This window comes from Canis lupus, chromosome 17, assembly GCF_003254725.2.
Source record: "Canis lupus dingo isolate Sandy chromosome 17, ASM325472v2, whole genome shotgun sequence".
Taxonomy (NCBI): domain Eukaryota; kingdom Metazoa; phylum Chordata; class Mammalia; order Carnivora; family Canidae; genus Canis; species Canis lupus.
Genome location: NC_064259.1, coordinates 39150600 through 39170803, shown reverse-complemented (window position 1 = coordinate 39170803; position 20204 = coordinate 39150600). Strand labels below are relative to the sequence as shown.

At 50.1% G+C, this 20204-nt stretch overlaps 1 protein-coding gene across 1 annotated transcript in view; it reads right to left on the bottom strand.

The window, feature by feature from the left end:
* Window positions 1–2494: 2494 nt before the first annotated feature.
* The window catches only part of POLR1A (RNA polymerase I subunit A), a 70486-nt gene continuing 52776 nt past the window's right edge, over window positions 2495–20204 (bottom strand). Inside the window, exons 23-34 of the mRNA XM_025453828.3 lie at window positions 19459–19680; window positions 18387–18601; window positions 15933–16100; window positions 14862–14997; window positions 14234–14391; window positions 9345–9471; window positions 7879–7989; window positions 6681–6977; window positions 5751–5951; window positions 4442–4559; window positions 3748–3912; window positions 2495–3406 (exon numbers count right to left, since the gene is read on the bottom strand). Of these exons, the coding sequence (XP_025309613.3) occupies window positions 3306–3406; window positions 3748–3912; window positions 4442–4559; window positions 5751–5951; window positions 6681–6977; window positions 7879–7989; window positions 9345–9471; window positions 14234–14391; window positions 14862–14997; window positions 15933–16100; window positions 18387–18601; window positions 19459–19680 (2019 nt within the window). The 3' untranslated portion in view covers window positions 2495–3305. The remainder of the gene's footprint in view (window positions 3407–3747; window positions 3913–4441; window positions 4560–5750; window positions 5952–6680; window positions 6978–7878; window positions 7990–9344; window positions 9472–14233; window positions 14392–14861; window positions 14998–15932; window positions 16101–18386; window positions 18602–19458; window positions 19681–20204) is intronic.

The following is a 20204-nucleotide window of genomic DNA, read 5'->3' as shown; positions in this document are numbered from 1 at the left end:
GTCGGCAGGACAACTGTCACGTAACCAGTTTTTCCTATTTCAGGAGCATTTTCAAGACTCTGTCAGCCCCCAGTTCAATTATAAACTCAAAGTTTTAAGATTGGCAAGTAACAGATACTTAAGTGGTTCCTAAGTCTGTGTAGGTGCAGACCAGCTAAGGGTCCCTACATCTGATTAAAATAATACCTAAGTCAAATCACGATGGTTGCTGTTATGTAACAGAAAAGGAATTGACGAATACTGGCAAAGGTGTGGAGAAATCAGAACCCTTGTGCGCTGTTGGTAGGAATGTAAAATGGTACAGCTGCTGCGGAAAATAGTAGAGCAGCTTCTCAAAACGTTAGAAATACAACTGCCACATGATCCAACAATTCCACTTCTGGGTATAAACCCAAAAACACTAGAAGCAGGGACTCGAAGAAGAGATTTGTACATTCATGCTCATGGCAGCATTATTCGCAAGAGCCAAAGGGTAGAAGCAACCCAAGTGTTCATTGACAGATGAATGGATAAATAAAACATTCACACAGGAAATTCTGACACATGCTACTACAACACGGATGAACACTGACATTACATTAAGTAAAATAAGCCAATCACAAAAGAGCAGATATTGTATCATTCCACTCTTCTAAGGCAGAAGTCAAACACAGAGACAGTAAGTAGGATGGTGGCAGCTGCCAGGGGTAAGTGATCACCAGAGGAATGGGGAATCAGCGTTTGACGGTGACAGGTTTTCAGTTTTGCAAGATGAAGGGCTCTGTGAATAGGTGATGGTGTTGGTTACATAAGAGCGTGACTACTCAATGCCACTAAATTACATACTTAAAAATGGCTAAAAAGGTAAATTTTACTTTACCAAAATTAAAACAAAACCACCCAGAGCCTAGAGAACTGGGAGGGTCACATGTGCAGGAGCCAACCTTTCACAGAAGCTGTTTAGCAGAGTCATGGAACGAAAGAGCCCTGACAGGACCAGGGAGGCCCAGGAGGAACCTACTTAGGTTTGTGTACATGCATTTGGGTACAAGGACAGTAGAGAGAAAGAAGAGTTACGATCCAGGCTGGGAATGGGACAAAGTGGTTCATCCCTCCCTCAGCTTTCTTCCTGATTTAGAAAGAAAATGTCAAAGGCTCACAATGGGGGTACTTGCAGGAATGTTGGTAGGTTTTGTTTTGTTTTTTTTCTTAATAAGAACCCAAAAAAGATAAAAAAGAAATGAAGTTATCAGCAAGCAAGTAGGTAGGACAATGACACTCGAAGGGGCAAGGTGGGGAGGACATCCAAGAACAGTGGCTTGCTCCAGCATCTTGGGGTTCTGAAAGAATTCACAGTTTCTGTGAGGTTTGTGAACCCCACCAATCACTCTCCATTCTTTTTTCCCCCATCCTACTTTGATTAAAAAATGATTATGCACCTTGATCTGTCCTCTTCATCAGATTTGGCTTGGACCTACTTGTGGTCCTTCCCAAAAAATCAAAAGTGCCCTCAGAGCATTTACAATACACAGGATATTCTGAAGACTATGACATCTTAAACAGCACAGGAGGCCCCCCAAGAAAGCTCCAGACAGAGAGAACTGAAGTGAGCCTGTGATGCCATCAAGGGGGCCAGGGGATTCCCGGCTCACCACGATGTGCAAGCTCTGGAATGTCTGCTTACAAAGCAGGTGTATCCTGGGAGAGAAACATGGGAAAACAGAGGTGCCCGGGAAATACACAGCTGGATTGAGCAGAAGAGGCTTGAGGTCATCATCTCACTTCCCAACACAGGTTGATTCTAACTTCAACATGTATTATCTATATTCTGGGCCTGCTCCTTCACCTTTGTACCTTCAGTGAGTAGGGCAGAGCCATGGAATGTACCCACTGATGCCGAGCTATGGGGGCCAGGCAACCACATGTTCATTTGTCCAGGAGTTACCTTGTGATCTCCAGAGGAACTGTCTCCCACAATTCTAGTAAGGAGTGGAAATGACCAAGCAGTGAACTGGCCCACTACCCCCAGAACGTGTGCCTTAAACTGTGGCACAGATCCTACTGTGACCCTTCTGCCTGTGCCCCTCAGAAGCTGCGCATATTCCCCTGTATCTGAGCCCTAGTCAACTGTTCCTGCTGCTTCCCCCATGTGGGCATAGGAGGCATAGGGTGGACCTGTCACGTGTCTGGAGGGAGCAGCATAGGCATTCTCCCCAAGCAACGCCTCCCTTCCCACCCCACACACATGGCTCCTTCCCACTGGCTTCTACTCTCCTGGCCACAGGGCCAGAAGCTGGCTCAGGAAAAGGATGCAGCAGGGGCTGGCTGGGGTCGGAGGGGGAGGCTGCAGGGGCCGGGCTCTCCCCTACAGCCTCTAACAAGAACAGAAGAGACCCAAGACGTGACTGTGCTGAGAAATCACAGTCCTGGGCTCTCAAATCACAAACGCAAAAACCACAAACCAAGGAAAAAAAACAAAAAACCCAAGTCTCTTCAATTTTTTTCCCTCCAAATAGCTAGTTCCAGTGATGTTTATTACTCAGCCTGAGCTGGAATAACATTAGACAAAAATAGAAACAGCCTCTAGTTTTACAAAGCCTTTGTACAAGTCCTCTGATTTTCTGTTCATGCCAGGGTCCCCTGCTGTGGTGCCAGAGGTTAAGGGAGGCTGGACGGCCCAGATGAAGCAGGGCCCACAGAGAGGGTTGTGGGCCTCAATACGGGGCTGAGAGAAGAGCCAGGGAAGATAAGCCAGGCACCTTGTTCAAACAGTCCAGCTGGTGACTCAGGGTTCTAAGTGCGGGGCTGAGCTGCTGGGGCCCCACCCCGGGTACAGAAGTTGGGTGGGTAGAGGTGTGGGTTCAGCAGGCAAAAAGACTTGGGTGGAGACTCTATGGGAACTCTGCCCCTAGGAACTGGCGTAGCTGGGAGAAGCAGGCCATGGGGCGACAGGCTCCAGGTTCCCACTCGAGAGCCCCCAGGGATCCTGCTTGTAGCCACTGGCTGCTCACAGCAACAGGACCTCACCTCCTTGCTTCAGAAGGTCACAAAGGGGAAGGGCGGGCCACCTCAGAGGGACTCAGTGAACCCTGCTCAGATCCTGAGACAGGGAAGGGCAAGGAATGCTGTCACTTTCCAGGTGAACCTGGTCCAGCCCAGGGGCCAGCTGCTTTTTGAACCCCCAACATCACTGCTGTGCCTAGCACAGCCACTCTGAACCACCTGGGCTCTGTTCTCCCAGGCCTCTCATGTGACAGGCAGGCCCAGACCTCCTCCAGGTCTCTCCGGGTTATCCTCCAGGCTGGGCGGATGGTACATGGTAGCCACTATCTCAGTGGCTGCTTGAGCTCGAATAGGCCTGTCCCGCCCTTGACGACCTTCCCGACCACGAGGCAGGCAGAAGGGGACCTCAGTTCATCATGCGATCCTGGGAGACACAAGAGCCCTTGTTAAGTTGGGGAGGAGAGAAGTTAGGGTGATGTCAGGGGCTCAACAGAGGCTGGGATGATGGGGCATCTCAGAGGCCAGCAGGAGGTCCTGTGTCCTGGAGGCCAATGAGGTTTTGTGAGGTAGCACTGCTTGCAGAAAGTGAGCAAGGCCCTCCTCCCTTTCCTTCAGGTAAGGTAGAGGTGGCTTTCCCATCTACTGCTTGCTCTTCTTCAGTGAGACTCCAGGATTTTATTTGTGTGGAAGGAGTGTGGAAGGTGCCCAAGGGATGAACCTGTTTGCCCAGAGCAAACTTAGGAGAGGGAAGCCAGGGGCACTGACCCATCATGGTGGCCTGCTTCAGAAACTGGAAGCTGGTCTCAAATGTCATCTGCTGCAGAGGGGAGGAGTTTGATCGGATCCCAAAGCGATTCAACGGCTTGTAAACGCCCTCGAAGCACATATAGTCGGCGACCAGGGAGAGATGGCGGGGATCGACCGCAATGCCTGTCACATGGACAGCAACATTGGGAAGGATTATGTAATGACAAGGAGACAGTTGGGACAGCATCACCTGACTCAAGCCAGGGCAGAGGCTCAGAGGTCAGACCTTCAGGCTCCATGTCCAGCTCAGTCACCTGCTCGTGTGGCTACTTAGCCCCCAACCTGGGCTGCGCAGCCCTCTCCCACCCCCATCCCTGGCCACCATCAGCACAACCCACTCTCCATTTCTATCCACTAGCCCAGGAAACAAACTCTAGACTTGTGAGACATGAGAACCTAATGGCATGGTTTCACTTGGGAGCCAAAACCGTGAAGGCAGGCTGGGGCCACATCATCAGACAGGAGCTTCTTCAGAGGCTAGATGAGAAAACAAAAGTCAGGAGGGCCCTCAGTGATGGGACTGAAAACCTGTCCTCCCAGGTTGCTCTCATGGTGTCCCATAGGCCACATGCTCACTGTACCAACATTTTGGTTCCCTACAGGGCTGGCCCACCACGCAGGCATCTTCTGAGGTCTCCATAGCTCCTCTTACCGTACACGGCAAACACATCTCTGATTTCCTTCTCGATCACCCGCAGTGCGGCCTCAATGCCATATGTGCTGGCCATGGCATGGATGTCATTGGAATAGAGGCGGCTCAAGTCCAGAACCTAAGGGAGGAAGGAAGGGCTGAGTGGGAGGGCCTGGCCTTCTGCTCCCTTCCTTTGTCATGATCCACCCTGGCTGAGCTCCTTGTCTGGCAGTCAAGCACAGCTGATGATGACGTGGTAAGGTGGCCCAGGATTAGCAAAGGGGACAAGCGTAGGCAGAGCTACAGGTAGCCAGGCCCCAAGGTCTGTCTCGTTGTCACTACCAGAGCCCAGAGATAACTTGGTACCTGCTTCAGGTCAACAGGAAGAAAAATATTTATTTAACAGACTTGTTTCCTAGAATTGAGACTTTCTTTGGTAGGTGAGGGAGGTTCTCTAGTAGACACTTAAATCCCTCTCCAGGACACGTGGGGCAGCGACTGGGGAGCTCCGTGGGGGAAAGCCGGGTCTCATCAGAGGCCTGAAGCTCCAGTTCACCTATTCTGGGGGCCCCGAGGTGGCAGGTCACTATGGCAGGTCATCCCCACAGGGCATGGTGGAGACCCTGGGCTTGTTTAAACAAACCCCATGAGCCTGACAGAGTTCACCCTGCCAGGGGCTGAGTCTTAGGAGGTATAAGCCCACCCTACTCTGTCCTCAGAGAGGTATCAGTGAAAGGCTCCAGGACAGCAAGGACCTTTGTAAGGCAGCTGCTATGGGAGGAGAAATGTTCCAGGAAGGGAGAACTTTGTCAGCGGGGTGCAGACCTAGGAGAGTGAACTATAGGGATCCTAGCACTTCAGTATTCTCTGGGGAAACACCAATGCCTGGGCGTTGAGAGCATCTCAGAAGGTTCTGAGACACAATGTGGGAGAATGAAGAAATAGCTTAGATGGATGGACAGACATGCTGCTGGAGCACCCACCACACTGGGTGGCTGGTCTGGGCCACTTCTGCTCCCAGGGTCTCCTTTACCAGATGCCAGTAAAGGCATCTGGTAAAGGCATCTGGTAAAGCCAGTAACTCAGCAATTGTTTCTTACAGATCTACTTTGGGGAGGTTTTAATTTTAAGGAAAAAAAAAATACAGCCAAATTAGTTTGAGAAACCCTGGGATAGATAAAATTAAGCTGGTTTCTTTACCTCAAGTCATAACTAGGCTAATGTGCATGTGGATGGATCCCTAAGAAGAAGCCCAGGGATGGCAGCAAGGCCCTGAGCCAGTAAGGACCTCATTCTCAGCCAGCAGACAACCTGGAGAAGGGACATGTACCTCAGCATATTTGAACAGCTCTGGCAGGTTGATTCCTTCTGTGTTTAAGACAAGCTCCTTCTCATTCTTCTTGTTGGTGGTTTCATTCAGAAGGCATCTCGTGATGCCCTTAGTTGCATAGACGACAGCACTCTGGGCCAAGGACATTACCAGAGAGGTCATATCAAAGTTAATCTTCATCAGAGGGAGCTTCACTGTCACCTGCAAGAGGAGGGAGATTTGTGCCTGGGGCGGGGGCCACCCTGTAGCCCCAAGAGGGAGGCAGAGCCCTGTCCCCCCACCTCCAGTGGTTCCCCAGGCAATGCCTTCAAAGCTTGCTTAGCAAACAAGCTTGCTTGGCTGGGGGCAGGAGGCCCTGCAGGGGCAGGCTGGGTGTGTAGGTGGGTGTGTACACATGAACACTGGATGGCTAACAGACTGCACACACAGCAGCCATCTCTAGTCACCCAGATGAAGGTGCAAATAGTGGAGGGACACCTTCACAGATGTTGGTGAAAATCCTATCTACTCAACAGTGCCCTCAATAGCCTTTCAATCACCACAAAGTGTCACATTGGTCATTTCATATATGTAACCTGCTCAATGACTCTTATCCACATTGCCCTTTGGGAACCACTGGACTTGATCAAAGCAAAGAACAAAAACATCAGTCCGTGTGTAGCTGTGCAGGCATCCTAACTGGCCCGCCTTTAAGGGAACTCCAAAGGTGGTGACTGCAACTCTGAAGTTGGTGACCAGAGGCCATGGGTGTGAGGAACCAGCACACTCCCGCTGGCCTCCACAACAACTCTGGGGTACTGAAAACGAAACGAGGTGAGAGGTTTAAAAGTATCCACAGGGCCCGGCCAATCAGACTCACATATACAGCACTGGGGGAGCTCAGCAGCAGGCCCCTTGCTGGATGCTCTGCTGGGGTGGTATGGCACTGACCTGGCACCACAGGCTCTCCTCAGTGTCGTACTGGTAGTCCTCAATGAATGGGTGGGACTCGCGCACGGCCTGGACCCGGCGCTCCTTGGCTTCAGCTCCCTGGGGCTCCCTGTTCTGGGTGGATTTCCGGGGCTGTGTGAGGGGGGTGGCAGGTGGCGAGTCCTCGGGGCCGGAGCCCACCTCTTCATTCTGCTCCTGGGCCTTGTGAGCACTGTTCCCAGAGATGTGCTCTTCCTCCTGCATGTCCTCATCCTCGTTCTCCTCTTCAACCTCCTCCTCCTCGCTCTCATAATCGACCTGGCAGGGGAAGAAGTACAGTCTGTGTCACCTGAATCTCCACATGTGTCTGGACTTAGTCTGCAGAACAAGCACCCCGCAGACACCTTATCTGTGTTTTTTAAAAAATTTGAGAGAGAGAAAGAGAGAGAAAGAAAGAGCAAGCAAGCATGTGCACACAAACAGGGGAAGGGGCAGAGGGAGAAGCAGGCTCCCCACTGAGCAAGGAGCCCAACAGGAGCCTTACGTGACTGGCCCCAGCCAAGCTGCTACTCCCTGGGCCGCCTTCTGTCTTGGCAGCCCCTCCCCTACAAATGCTGGCCCCTCAGTCCCAACTCCCAACACCCTTCCACTTTCCATGAGCGCCCTCTTGCCTGTCAATTTCCTCTAAACTGCCCTCTGTCCTAGCAGCAGTCATGAGATTGGCTTTTTTTTTTTTTTTTTTTTTTTTTTTAGATTTATTTGAGAGGCAGAGCGAGCAGGCAGAGGGAGAGAGAGAATCTCAAGCAGATCCCCACTGAGTGTGGCGTGGGGCTCAATCTCACAACCATGAGATCATGACCTGAGCCAAAACCAAGAGTCAGAAGCTTACCTGACTGATCCACCCACCTGCCCCCATGTGACTTACTTTCATTGTAAAAATAAGAGGCAGCCTGACTTCACGTCCTTGCAAAAGCCTCTAGGTCCCTGAATATGATTCAGTATAGAGCCAAAGGGCAGCCCTGTGATGGCCCCTGCCCAATTCCTGCCCTGTGAGCTTTATCTTCCCCACTGAGAAGTGTGCTGGGCAGGCCAGATTTGCTTCAAGGTTCCTAATGGGTTCCAGCAGGATAATAAAGGTGTGGCTTATGTGACAAGCAAGTTTCCTGTAGGTGTGACAGGGATGTGACCACAGCCCCTTGACCCCGGCCAGTCCCCTCACCTCCTCTTCTTGCTTCTCCTTGCGTTTGGCATCAGAGGCATCAGCATCTCCCTCCTCAGCTTCAGCGTCCACAATGGGCCCCTCCTCTTCCTCATTGCCTTCCTGTTCTCCCTGTGATTTGAGGACAAGGAAGAAGACTGGTTCTAATACCCAGTGCTTGGTGAATCCATCTCTCTACCCATCCATCCTCCTTTTCATCCAATCAGTAACCTATCTGCCTGCCTCCATTTATTATGCTATCCATCCATTCATTTCACTTCTACCTGCCACCCTCCTAACCACCCATCTCCCTACCCATCCTCCTAGCCAAACCATACATTCAGTCCATGCTCTGGGCCAGCCCTGCACTCCCTGCCTCCTTCTCTTCAAGCTTCATTTTCACACTTATCACTCGTAAAATCTTGCCTTAAAAAACACTAAAAAAAAGTGACAAGGCTTTCCAAATCATTAAAAAAATGATATAAAATATTGTTCCAAATATTTTTGTTGTAGGTGGAGATGAAGAGAGAGAGGATTGGTTTGGTGGTACTACTATATTAAAAACCAAATATTTACACCTTCTAGCCTTGGCTCCTAATTTCTTGTAGACTTCTTCCAGGTGCCTTAAGGATAGACTAAATAGCCTTTCAAAGACCATCCATGCCCATCTGTGTTCCATTAGCCAACTGGTAGACCTCCCAGGCCAAAGATCCAGTATTCTCTCTGGCCTGGGAAAGTTTGTCATTTTAGGGTGAAGAGAAAGGCTCAGAGACAGGAGCTGACATAGCTAAGGCCCTACAGCAAGGTAGAGGCAGTACCAAGTCCTCACTACAGCTCTCCCAGCCCCCCCACCAGGCTGTCTGCATTGGTACTTGCTAAACTATTGCTATGTAGCCCTACAAGCCAGTGCTGGCTCAGATGACACTAGGCAACCTGCTCCCACACTGCCCCTGCATCTCCTGGCAGGTGAAGTATCATCATTCCTGGACTATTTTGCCTCCAAAGGCTTCTCCCTGGCTCCTTCCATTTTTATTCCTATAGCCTAAATTTCCTGCTTCCAAATGCCTCTCTTAGTTCCTGCCAGTACTCTACGGCCTCACTTCACCCAGCCCAGGGAAGTCAAAGGCAGAGAGCAACATGAAACCAGAAAAAGAATTAGAAAGCCCAGTGGGTACCACTACTTTGAGCCTATTCTCAGCATAAAAATCACTTACAGAGTGGTCCTTGAGAGCAGACAGATGGATGACCCTGGGCCCTCACCCAAGGCCAGTCAGACCTGTTATCTAGCAACCCCATTGTGGCTCTGTCAGCATGGCAGATAAATGATAAGGTACAAGGAAAGAGGGGCCAAAACCATGAAGGGGCTTGAGGTGGGCTGAAAATAATCTCAGAGCCTTCCTAGGACAGAAGACTAAGGCCCTAAGTAGCCACCCTATAGGCTTCCCAGCCCTGGGACTCTCCCCTGTGCTGTCCCCTGGGGGACTCACCCGATTCCTCTCCGACTCCCCAGAGTTGTCTAGATCCCGCTGGGTAGCTCTCCGAGTGTTAACGCTTCTGAAAGCTGAAGCTTTATTATTCTTCTTTCTGAGGGATTCCATCAGAATTTTAAAGAACCTAAAGTGAGAAGAAAACCACATAGCCCCATTCAGGACCAGCATCTCTACTCTCTAGGATGTTTTGTCCAGGAGACTCACAGCCATCTAGGGCAGTGTCAGGGATTTACACATGAGATAGATACAGTGTCTCCTCTCAGCTCACTTCCCTCACTCTCTTGCTGTTTCTGAAAGGCACAGAGCATGTCACAGAGCACACTTGCTTCACAACCCAGCAGGCCTGATCTGAACCTATGGCCTGCCACTCCTCAAGTGTATGGCTTTCGGCATGAGAGTCTACTGAGCTTTAACTCCCTCATCTGTAAGATGTAGGTATGGATATGTACTAGGCAGTCATGTTTTAAGGCTTAGAAATGACCCCCTGCCCAATAATTGTCACAAGGCCTGGCAAAGTGGGTGGTCCGTAAGCAAAGTTGCTAGCACAACTGTGGCTGATGTCTGACGAGGACCACAGACTCTATAGCAGGAGAGGGGAGTCTGGTCCAGGACTAGAACTGTTCCCCCACCTGCCCTCGCAGCATCTCTAGAAAGTAGCATGGCTTGGGCCTGACAACTCCTGTCTCCTTGGGGCAGGAGCCCCGACAATTTGATGAAAGAACTAAGATGTGCAAGAGTTCATCAGAGTTTTGAAGGGCAATGATGACTTACTTTGTGGCCATAAATCATGTTGACAGGTTGGAACCAAACCAATTTAAAAGAACCAACTTGCATCAGAGCCTATGGGGCCTTTCCAGGCCCCTCACCTTTCTTCTTTCCTATTTTTAAGCTCCTTTAAGGCCTCACCCTGCCCTCTGCCCCCTGCTTCTTTTTTCACAGAATCTTTTGCCTGTCTTCTTCTTCAGGCCAGAACAGCATGCCAAAATGGATTACTTTTAATTATATTAAGTATCAGTTCCTCAGCCAGCCAGCCATCCTGTGCTGTCTCAGTGCCTATGATGTGTGTATCATGTGCCCTGGGAGCAAAGCAAGGATGAAAATACAGGAGTGCACTCTTAATTTAAGCAGGCAGGTCAAATATTTACTATTTTGCTTATTAACAGCAAAAGACTACTGTTCACTCTCCTTGTTTTTATTTTTTTAACTTTTTAAAGTTGTGCATGGTTTGCTGAGGTTTCTGCCTTGGGCAGAAAAGTCTCCTCAGCCACCAATCCAGGGAAGAACCTGGTCACCAAGCACTGAGGATGGGGACAAGGGCCACTGAGGGAAGGCCAGCCTTGACTTGAGAAGATGCAAACTGAGAAGAGGGGGTGAATGAGACATTTCTGGAAGGCCAGGCTCGGGTTCAAATCTGCTTTCAGCCAAAACTGGAGACGAAGGCCTCGATCTCATCTGTACAATGGGACATTCCCACCCTGACTCAAGCCTATCACATAGTGAGGAGAGGAAGTGTGATGGATGGGGATGTGGAAGCCGTAGGCCTGCTGCCTCTCTGCCCCCCAGCTACTTTGGGGCTGCTGCTCTGACTGGACTCTCTAGGCTAGTAGCTTTGCAACTGGCCAGTGTCACCTCTCCAAGGCTCCTCCCTGCAGCCCTCCACAACTGGCCCCACCCCCAAATACTCATCTGCTCCTACCTGCCCTGGTGCATCCTCTGGGCTCTTGCCCAAGCCATTTGCTCTGCCAGCAATCTCCCCAGCTCCTCTACCTGTTGGAGCTGCACCCAACCCCCAAGGCTGCATTTGTGTGCAGATGGAATTTCCCAAGGAGACCTTCCCTAATCTCCCCTTGCTGGGAATCCCTTCTGCCTGGCCTGCCTCTTTTAGTGAACAAGACTGCTGGAGAACATGAGAGGTGAGAAAGCAGAATGAACCCTGACCGCTGAGTGGCTGACATGTGACTAGCATGCCAGAGTCCTCCCGAGGGCACAGTTTGCCCTTCTGTGGTTTTGCCAAGAGCAAGGGAACTGAAGGCCCACAATGGCTGTTCTGTGAGGTTTTGCTATTTATCAGAACGTGGCAACCGAAAAGGAACAGGAGGTATAGGCTACAGGGAAACTTCCCATTCCACATAAATAGTTGCAAATAGACTATGACCCTTGGGTGTTTCCAAAAGTGCCTTGGCAACAGCTCCTCCACCTGCTGCTTGCAAAGTGGGATTCAAAGAAGCTGTAATTGCACACTGCCAGCTTGGTTGTTTCATGTCTGGGGACGGGAGGCCAGAGCTCAGCACTTGACTCCTAGCTCAGTGCTCTTTCTACTTCACCACCCCAAACCACCTTCCAGATGATTTAAACTAACATCCAAAGTGACAGATTTCAGTACAAATATTTACAGAACCTTCAAGGCTTATACACCTCCATCTAGAGAAGTGCCTCTGTGTTTTCTTTCCTTCTCCAATCTATTGTCAAAATAGTCTCATGATCCAATAGCTGGGAGAAGAAAGAGGAGGAGAGAGAAAGGGCAGGGGAGAAGAGAAAAGGCAGGGGAGGAGGTGCGGGGCAGGAAGGGAGAAAAGGTGTGGGGCGGCATGGTAGGAGGTGTACTGTCATTCTTAGGGAGCACACTGACATTTCCCTATGGTCTGTAAGAGGCCTTCATGTGGCTGCTGTGCTGCCCAAGCCTGTCAAGGATAGCCCAAACCACAGTCCAGTTCACACATTACTCCTTTTCTCATTTTTGGCCCAATCTGCTTGAGTCGCAGAGTAGCTCTACCAAGAGCCACCGCACATGGCTTTGTTTCTCACAGCTTTCCAAGTACACAAGCAAAACACAAACTAGGAGCTGAAAAAGTACTTCACATCTGAGAAGCAGCCAGGCCTTTCCCTCATCAAGAAAAAATTTTTAACAGGTGATGGATTTTTCAATTCCCTGAGATAATATAAGTAAAAAGACCTCTCAGGACAGCCTAGTACATGCCTCATGCTGACCTACCTGCTTGGCAGGTGAAAGCCCAAGGTGACTAGAAACGGGGCAGACCATGCACCTTAGCCTGCTCTTGGTAATTCTCAGGAGGCCATGTGCTCCTAATTCCCATTTCTTAAAAAAAGGTTGCCTGGCCAGCACAAATACGCAATGCTCTTGGGAGTTATGTTCCTCCACATTAATTAATGAGCCAGCAGGCTGGAGGCATGTCTCTTGTGACATGGCCCAGCATCATAAGAACACTGGATCTGCCTGGTAAAAGGAACCATCTCCACCTAAGTGGATGGCAATGCATGTGTTCCCCAAGGCCCAGCCAGCAACAAATTCACCCAGGCTCACACAAATGGGGGACAGGACCTGCCAGGAGGTAGTCCCTTTCCAAGGGGATGGGTTCACAACCACACTCTCCCACCATAATACCCACCATCCTGAACATGTTTGGAGGAGGGCTGGCCTGAAGCCAGCTCACATATTCAGGTGAGAGAGAAAAAGAGGGCCAATGGCAGAGCAGGTGACTTTTCTGGCCACATTGCATCCATGACTCAACTTTGAACGGGTATCACTCAGTGAAGGTTGGGGGGATGACTGAACCAGCGGGCTCTGCCTCTACTCTGCCCCATTGGTTCTCCATTTCAGTGAGGCTCAGAGAAGGCCTGAGAGTTAGTCTAGATTAAAGGCAGTGGTTGATGTAACAGGCTCCTGCTGACAGACAAGATCTATTTGGGCGTTACCAAGTTTCTGAAGATATATGAATTAGTTGCTGGTATTTAAAAATTAGGAAACTTCTTATTCATAAAGGCAAAATCAAGCAACCAAATAGCCAAAACAGAAAGAAAAAAAAATGGGAGGAGAGGCTTTCTTTCTTTTTTTAATTTTTGAATCAGAACATTTGGCCACCTTGACCCACATTCCTGTCCCCCTAAGGCAGATTCTGCACTCTCCAGCCTGTTGGGGGCCTCCTGACTTGCTTCACTGGCTTGTTATCTGCAGGGCCCTGCAGCCATTTGAGTTTGTGTGGCATGATCTAGGGTCAGCTGGTCAGTCAGAAGTGTTTCACTAGCTCTTCTTGGCATACCCCAGGCACTGGTATGCCCACCACCCTACTCCTGTGTACTCAGCACGTGGCCTGTACTTTTTATTTATTTTTTTTAAAGATTTATTTTTATTTATTTATGATAGACATAGAGAGAGAGAGAGAGAGAGAGAGAGAGAGAGAGAGGCAGAGACACAGGCAGAGGGAGAAGCAGGCTCCATGCCAGGAGCCTGACGCGGAACTCGATCCTGGGACTCCAGGATCGCACCCTGGGCCAAAGGCAGGTGCGAAACCACTGAGCCACCCAGGGATCCCGGCCTGTACTTTTTAAATGCCCAGCAGTAATTTACACTTCAGAGAGAAGGATGTTTATTCTCCCTCCCAGAAAGGAACCAGAATTTCTCTGTAAGAAGCTGCAGGAAACCCCAGCTACAGAACAGGGGTTTAAAAGCAGCATGCCATTGGACTCAAACAGAATATAAATGTATTAGTAACCACATAATGCAGCCTGGAACATCTTGTCAAAAATCACCGCGTGCTGGCCTGCCCTCATAGTAGCACCACTGTGACAGAGCTCCATCCTCCTTCCGGCACACATACTTCCGCATCTTAGAGCCTCCACAACCGAGAAGACAAGATTCCTCAGCCAGAGAGAAGCAAAGTTTGAGAATGGTGTATGGTTAATGTAGTCACACCCACAAGCCAGATTAGGAATGAGGTGTCCAAATTAGGCTAGAGGGCCTGCTGTTTTCCCAGATCTTTCCCTTGAAGGACCCATTTAGACAAATGCACTGAATCTCTAGGAGGCCTGCGGCCTGGACACTCAAGGCCCATGACAAAACTAAACAATAAATGTACCCAAGTCCTCACCTTGTTTCCATGAAGTGCAGGATGTCCTCAGGTCTCAGGCACTTCTCCTGCTGGTAATACGCATGTGGCAGGAACTGAAACCGCAACTGGTACACCTGAAACTTGTCCTGTTTTTCTCCAATACAGAAGGACTCTTGGACGTCAATTTTCTCCAACACCTTGAACCAGGTGGAAAGAGAGAACCCAACTTGCCTGAGTTCCAGAGGACTGCACATGCCAAGTGGGTTTTGGGAAATCCAAGGGTTTAAGGGGGTAGGAGCAGAGGCCACAGGCCAAAACCCCAAAGAAACCCCACTGAGTTCTGCCAGTGTGAATCCTTAGGGGACAGGGACCCACAGCTAGTAGGTCACCTCCAGAGGATGGCAAGGCTGCAGGCAGCGGACTCCAGCAGCACCAGTAAGCTACTGCAGGAAGCATTTTTAAGGCACTCGATAATGATGCAGAACTGATGATTACTTTTAAAGCTTACTGGTTCATCCCTGCTTAGCACCTGGCAGAGGAAGCTTTTCCCTCATCTGTGGGAGTCTGAACCCAGAGTCTGAACAGTCAGCAAATTCTGTTCTTCACAGATGGGAGATGCAGGAAAATGCCTCCACCCAGGGCGCAGCCAGGCCCAACAGACAATTACCTCTCCTAAGCATACTCTGGTGAGTTGCTTCTTCAGACTTTTCACTCTCTTCAGTGCTTTCTTGGTGTTGAACACGGGCACGCTCATCATGGGTGTCTTGATATTGGCACTGGCCACCATGAGAATCTCCCTCAACCTGTCACAGAACAAGGGCACATCATAAGAGATACCCAGATTCCCTATTTGTGTGAGGTCTTTCTTATCAAGATGTCAGAGCTCTTCTAGGATCTGAGAAGCCTTGGGATCTTGCAAGGAAATACGCTGAATCAGTAAGTCCCAGCTCTGGCCCACTGCATGACAGGAAGTGACGCTCATGTCAGTTTTCTCCAGGGGAGCATGGGCTCTTTCCTCAAGGACAGACTAGTATTCTTGTTTCCTATCACCTCAGCCTTGCATACACTGGATGCTTACTAAGAGCTTATGGAATACATGAGAGATGTGGGGATGGGTAAAGCATCTGCAGTGCTCCTAGTGGGTGCAGGCACCATCATGCTCCTAGCCTTGCCTGTGAGCTCTGTCAGCTCACAGAGCCCAAGTGCATGGTGGCCCTGGCCTCCTCCCTTCCACAGGTCGAGGATCCTGAGGTTAGGGAAGCTGAGGAATTCAAGTCTCTCTGCCAGAAAGTGGCAGGGCCAGGTACTGAATGCAGGTGGGTCTCCACTCTTTCTTTTTGCCCAGTGGCCATCATCCTGTAGATGCACACACTTACCTGAAGGGCCACTGTGGGTCAAATTCTAGGTGAATGGTGCCCCTGGAGTTAGGTAACCAGGGTGCATGGGGCTTGTTAACCATATCTGTTCCTGAGTTCTGACCCCAGGAGTGCAACTTCATAAACATCCCAGGTAACTGACAGAGGAATTGGCAAAGAGATAAATAGATTCTAAGAGGCCTAGGCACTGATTGAGCCACAGAAACCAGTTGGGTTCCAGAAAGTCCAACCCTAATCTCCATTTTTGATGAGATGCCCACTTCCTTCCCTCCTATTTCTCTGTCTCACTCTCAATTAAATGACTTCTCCCCAGGAGTGGGCTTAGGACAGACCCCACCCTATGCACCCCTGCAGCCCCACACCTTGGAATGCCCAAGGTGACATTCATCTCGCCTCTGCCAGCAAAGTGGAAGGTGTTCAGGGTCATCTGTGTGGAGGGCTCTCCAATGCTCTGGGCAGCCAGCAGGCCCACAGCCTCACCCGGGTCACATAGCGAGCGCTGCCACTTCAGCTGCAGTAGAGTCCTCAACCTGAAATGGGGCAGAGGGTGGCAGGGGTTAGGAGTGCAGACACCACCTGTCTATCTGTTAGGAGCTGTCAATGTCACCCAAAACCAGGGTGCATGGCACTATCAGCTCACCTTCTTTCTGGGCTTGTTATTTCTAGGTAAATGGTCCTTCTTCTAATCCTTAAAATCCCATTACTGACCCTAGGATGACCTAAATTACACAGTATAGATCCCAGCTAGGTGGCTAAACCTCTAGATGTCCGTGCTCAGACTGTTCACACTTGTCCAGAGGATGTTACATGTCTACTCTGCACCAGTCACCATGAGTGCCCTAAGCAGTGAGAAATTCTGAGCCTGCTATTCATGTTTTCCTTTGTTAATTCCTTTTTCCCCACCTCCACTGTATAAACTAGGAAGAGGTTCACCAAAGCAATTATGGGGATAGGGCTGGAGAGGAAGGGGAGTATTTGTTTTCTTAATTGGTGCAAATGGCTGCGGGTTACTTGGGTAGCGTGCATGCTCTACAGTTATGTGATTTATTCACCATTCTTCCTATGAAAGCTAGCTCTTTTAAAACAGCCACAGGAATACTGCATTAACGCAACAGTCATGGAACAAGGAAGGGGCTCAACCGACATAGACAAAATGCACGTACTAGAGAAAGTGGTAATGCTACATTTCTAAGCAAGTGCTTTTTAAAAGTCAGACTTTTCTCTGGGGCGCCTGGGAGGCTTAGTTGGCTGAGCATCTTGACTCTTGATTTCAGCTCAGGTCATGGATCTCAGGGTCATGAGATCATGCCCTGCATCGGGTTCTGTGCTCAGAGGGGAGTCGGCTTGAGACTCTCTCCCTCTCTCTGCCTCTTCCCCTGCTCATGTGCACTCTCTCTCTCTAAATAAATTAATTAAATCTCAGGAAAAAAAAAAAAGTCAGACTTTTCTCTAACCTGCTGTGTCATCTCTCCCAGTTACTTCAAACCGCTGAGGTCTGGGTACCTGTCAGTATTCCTGACAGAGGAGTACCTCCAGAACTTTGGAGTTTCACCCTGAGCTTGTTGCTTGTTAACAAGTCCCCTGGGAGAGCCACTGAGGCAGCACTGCCTCCCAACTTGGCCCTGCAAACCCAAGTGACACTCCCCAGAGCTAAACTCTCCCACTCCTCCTGCAGTGCCACTGCCCATCCTTCTGAAGGTAAACAGCCAGTGTCCTGAGCTGCAGGGAGGCAGGTGAAGGGGCCGAAGGGGCCATAGTTCTGGCGATAAGTCCAAAAAGCCTAGCCGGCGCAAGGAAACCTACTCAATGTTTCATTACAAGGTGCTAAAGCAGGTGCACCCTGACATCGGTATCTCTTCCAAGGCCATGAGCATCATGAACTCGTTTGTGAACGAGGTGTCTGAATGGCTGGCTGGCAAGGCTGCCCGGCTGGCCCAGTACTCAGGCTGAACCACAATGACATCCCGGGAGGTCCAGACAGCGGTATGTCTGCTGCCGCCTGGGTAGCTGGCCAAGCACGCCGTATCTGAGGGCACCAAGGCTGTCACCAAGTACACCAGCTCTAAGTGACCCAGAGCCTTCCATTAATAAAGAGTGAGCTGTTCCACCCCTCAAAAAAAAAAAAAAAAAGTCCATACTTTTGAGGTCTTCCAGCTCTGTAGGCCAGGCTCAGTGAGCTGAGTGCAAAGGATCCCATGACTAGGGGACTGCTCCAATACAAACCCCACAACAGCCATTCCTTGGAGACACTTTTGATGTTTTAATCCAATGTGGCTCGGTGCTGGTACATGCCTGGCTTCCCATCTACCCAGATTACAGGATTTCCCTATTTATTGATGAGCAAGTCACAGGTCCAAGCTGAGGACTACACGTGGTCCTTCATTCCTAAGATTTCAGAATCCAAAGCTCGGAGAACACCAGGGAAGTTAGATTCAACCCTTCCTGAGTGGCTGAGCCATGGTATTACAGGGCCATGAATGATTTGCCCTGGGTCAGAGCTAGAAGCTACTGAATAGTGAGCAGATTCCCTACTTCTCACTTAGCCATGGCTGTCACGCCAAACTTGAGAGAGGTCATTTCTGCAGTTCCCATCCAGCAGAGCATTGTTTTCCGTCTTGGCCTAGGCAGGGAGTTCACTCCTGTTCTTGCCTGTCCTAGAGCCCTCTGGGCCTGCAAGGTGTCTTTTGTTTTACTTCCCTCCCTCCTGCTGGAGGCTCAAACCCAGGAGGCTGCCCTCCCTTCTGGAGTGGGTGAGGAAGGGCCCGAGAGGCAGATCCTCCCTCTGTGCATGTCCTGTAACAAGTCAGTGTCATTACCTGTCAAGAGAAAGCTCTGATTTCTTGTAACTCTTCTCTGCTTGAGCTGCCCACTCGAGACTGTAGTCATCCACCTTTTTTTCAAATGTTTCTGACACCGATGCAAAATAGATGTCTGGGCGCCAGACAGCCAGACTGGGGTCAGGACAGGGAGCTGCCTTCTTCTGGTATTTCCTTCGACTCTGCTCATCTAACTCACCCCACATCTTCAAGATCTGAAAGGAAGTACAGGCCTCAGCCACATGGGAGGAAACCAGGAAGGGGCTTGTCTTCCTGGGGACATCCAGCAGGATATGGAAGACCACAGGCACTGGCTCCAAATCAGAGTACGGAAGGAGAACGAACCAGACCACAACAAGAAATCCACCTCAACCTTCAGGACGGGGTGAACAGAATCCATTGCAGCAAGTACTTCCTGACCACGACTCTCTAAGCTCCTCATTCTGGCACATTCTAACATAGGTGGGGTGACCACAAAAGTTACTATCCACACTGGAATTCTTTTAGAGTTGAATGGGGAGCTGTCATTAATAATGCTAGCATAAAAGGCAAAGCCAGGACCTCCCTAGGCCAACCAGGACCTGCCTGCCCCTCATCCAGGCTTTCACATACTTGATGCCCAAAGCTATCCCACACTAACTGCTTCAAAGTGCTTCCCCTGCGCCTCCTTGCTGCCAGCTGTGTTTCCTGAATGGGAGGGCTCAGCAGCAGAGGGGGAGATGGGAGAGAGTGAATCTGGGCATTTATCCACCACCCTCTCTAAGAAGCCTCCCTACTGCCCACAGCCAGTCTCTCCACTTCTGGTGGCTGCTCTCCCTGTTCCTGTCCACCTGCCGTTGTAAGGACAAGTTACCATCCCTATTCAGTTTCCCCAAACCCTGCCCACACCCTTGTAAAGTAGTCCGCTCCTTAAATTTTCATTTGAGGAATCTGTTTCCATTTGTTTCCTAACAGTGAATAAAGCCAGATTATACAATCACACCCACTGTTAGGAAACTAACGTGTTTCCTCCCAACCCTGACTGAGACTTCTATGCTCCAGGCACTGGGGACACAGCCACCCCTCAAGTCACCTGGTGCGTCCCAAGGCTGCGGCCATTCTGGTTCCCATCCTCAAGATTCAAGGCTTTCACAGCTGCCTGAATTTTCTGTGAATAATTCAAGAAGGCACCTTTTCTCAGCAGGGCATTGGAATGCTTGCTTTGCCATTTTTTGATGGCTCTGAAGTGACGGAGAGCTTTTTGGGGATCTGCTCTGGATAAAACTTCATGAAGATACTTCGATTTCATTATCACCTAAACAAACAAACCACACACACACAAGACCCAAGAGATGAGGGCATGACACAAAAGCCATGTCACACAACCTCCCAGGACCAAGATGGTCGGTATGGGCCCCTCATAACGCCTCTCAGAGGGGCTGGGCACACACTGCTGACCAGGGCCCTCGCTGTGTATCCTGGATTTGGGAGCTAGGGGTTTCAGGAGCTGTAGGGATAACAGGGGAGACCAGCACATTCAGCACCCCTGCAGAACCCAGTGGGGCTTCTAGGGAGAGAGGAGGAGAGGAAGTGACGTCAAAGCTCTGGGACAGGTGCAAGGATGCAAAGGAGTCAGCACTGGAGTGCAATCTTCAACTCTGCCATCTGCTATGTGGCCATGGGCAGATCATGATGGCTTTGGTATCGGAGTGCAAAACGTGCTGACTGCTCAGTCAATGGTGACAGGCATTTCTGAGGCAGTAAGGTATGGTGGTATGAACACCACCAGTCTGTTTCAGATAGGCCTGGGTGTAGACACAAGCTCTGCCATACACCAGC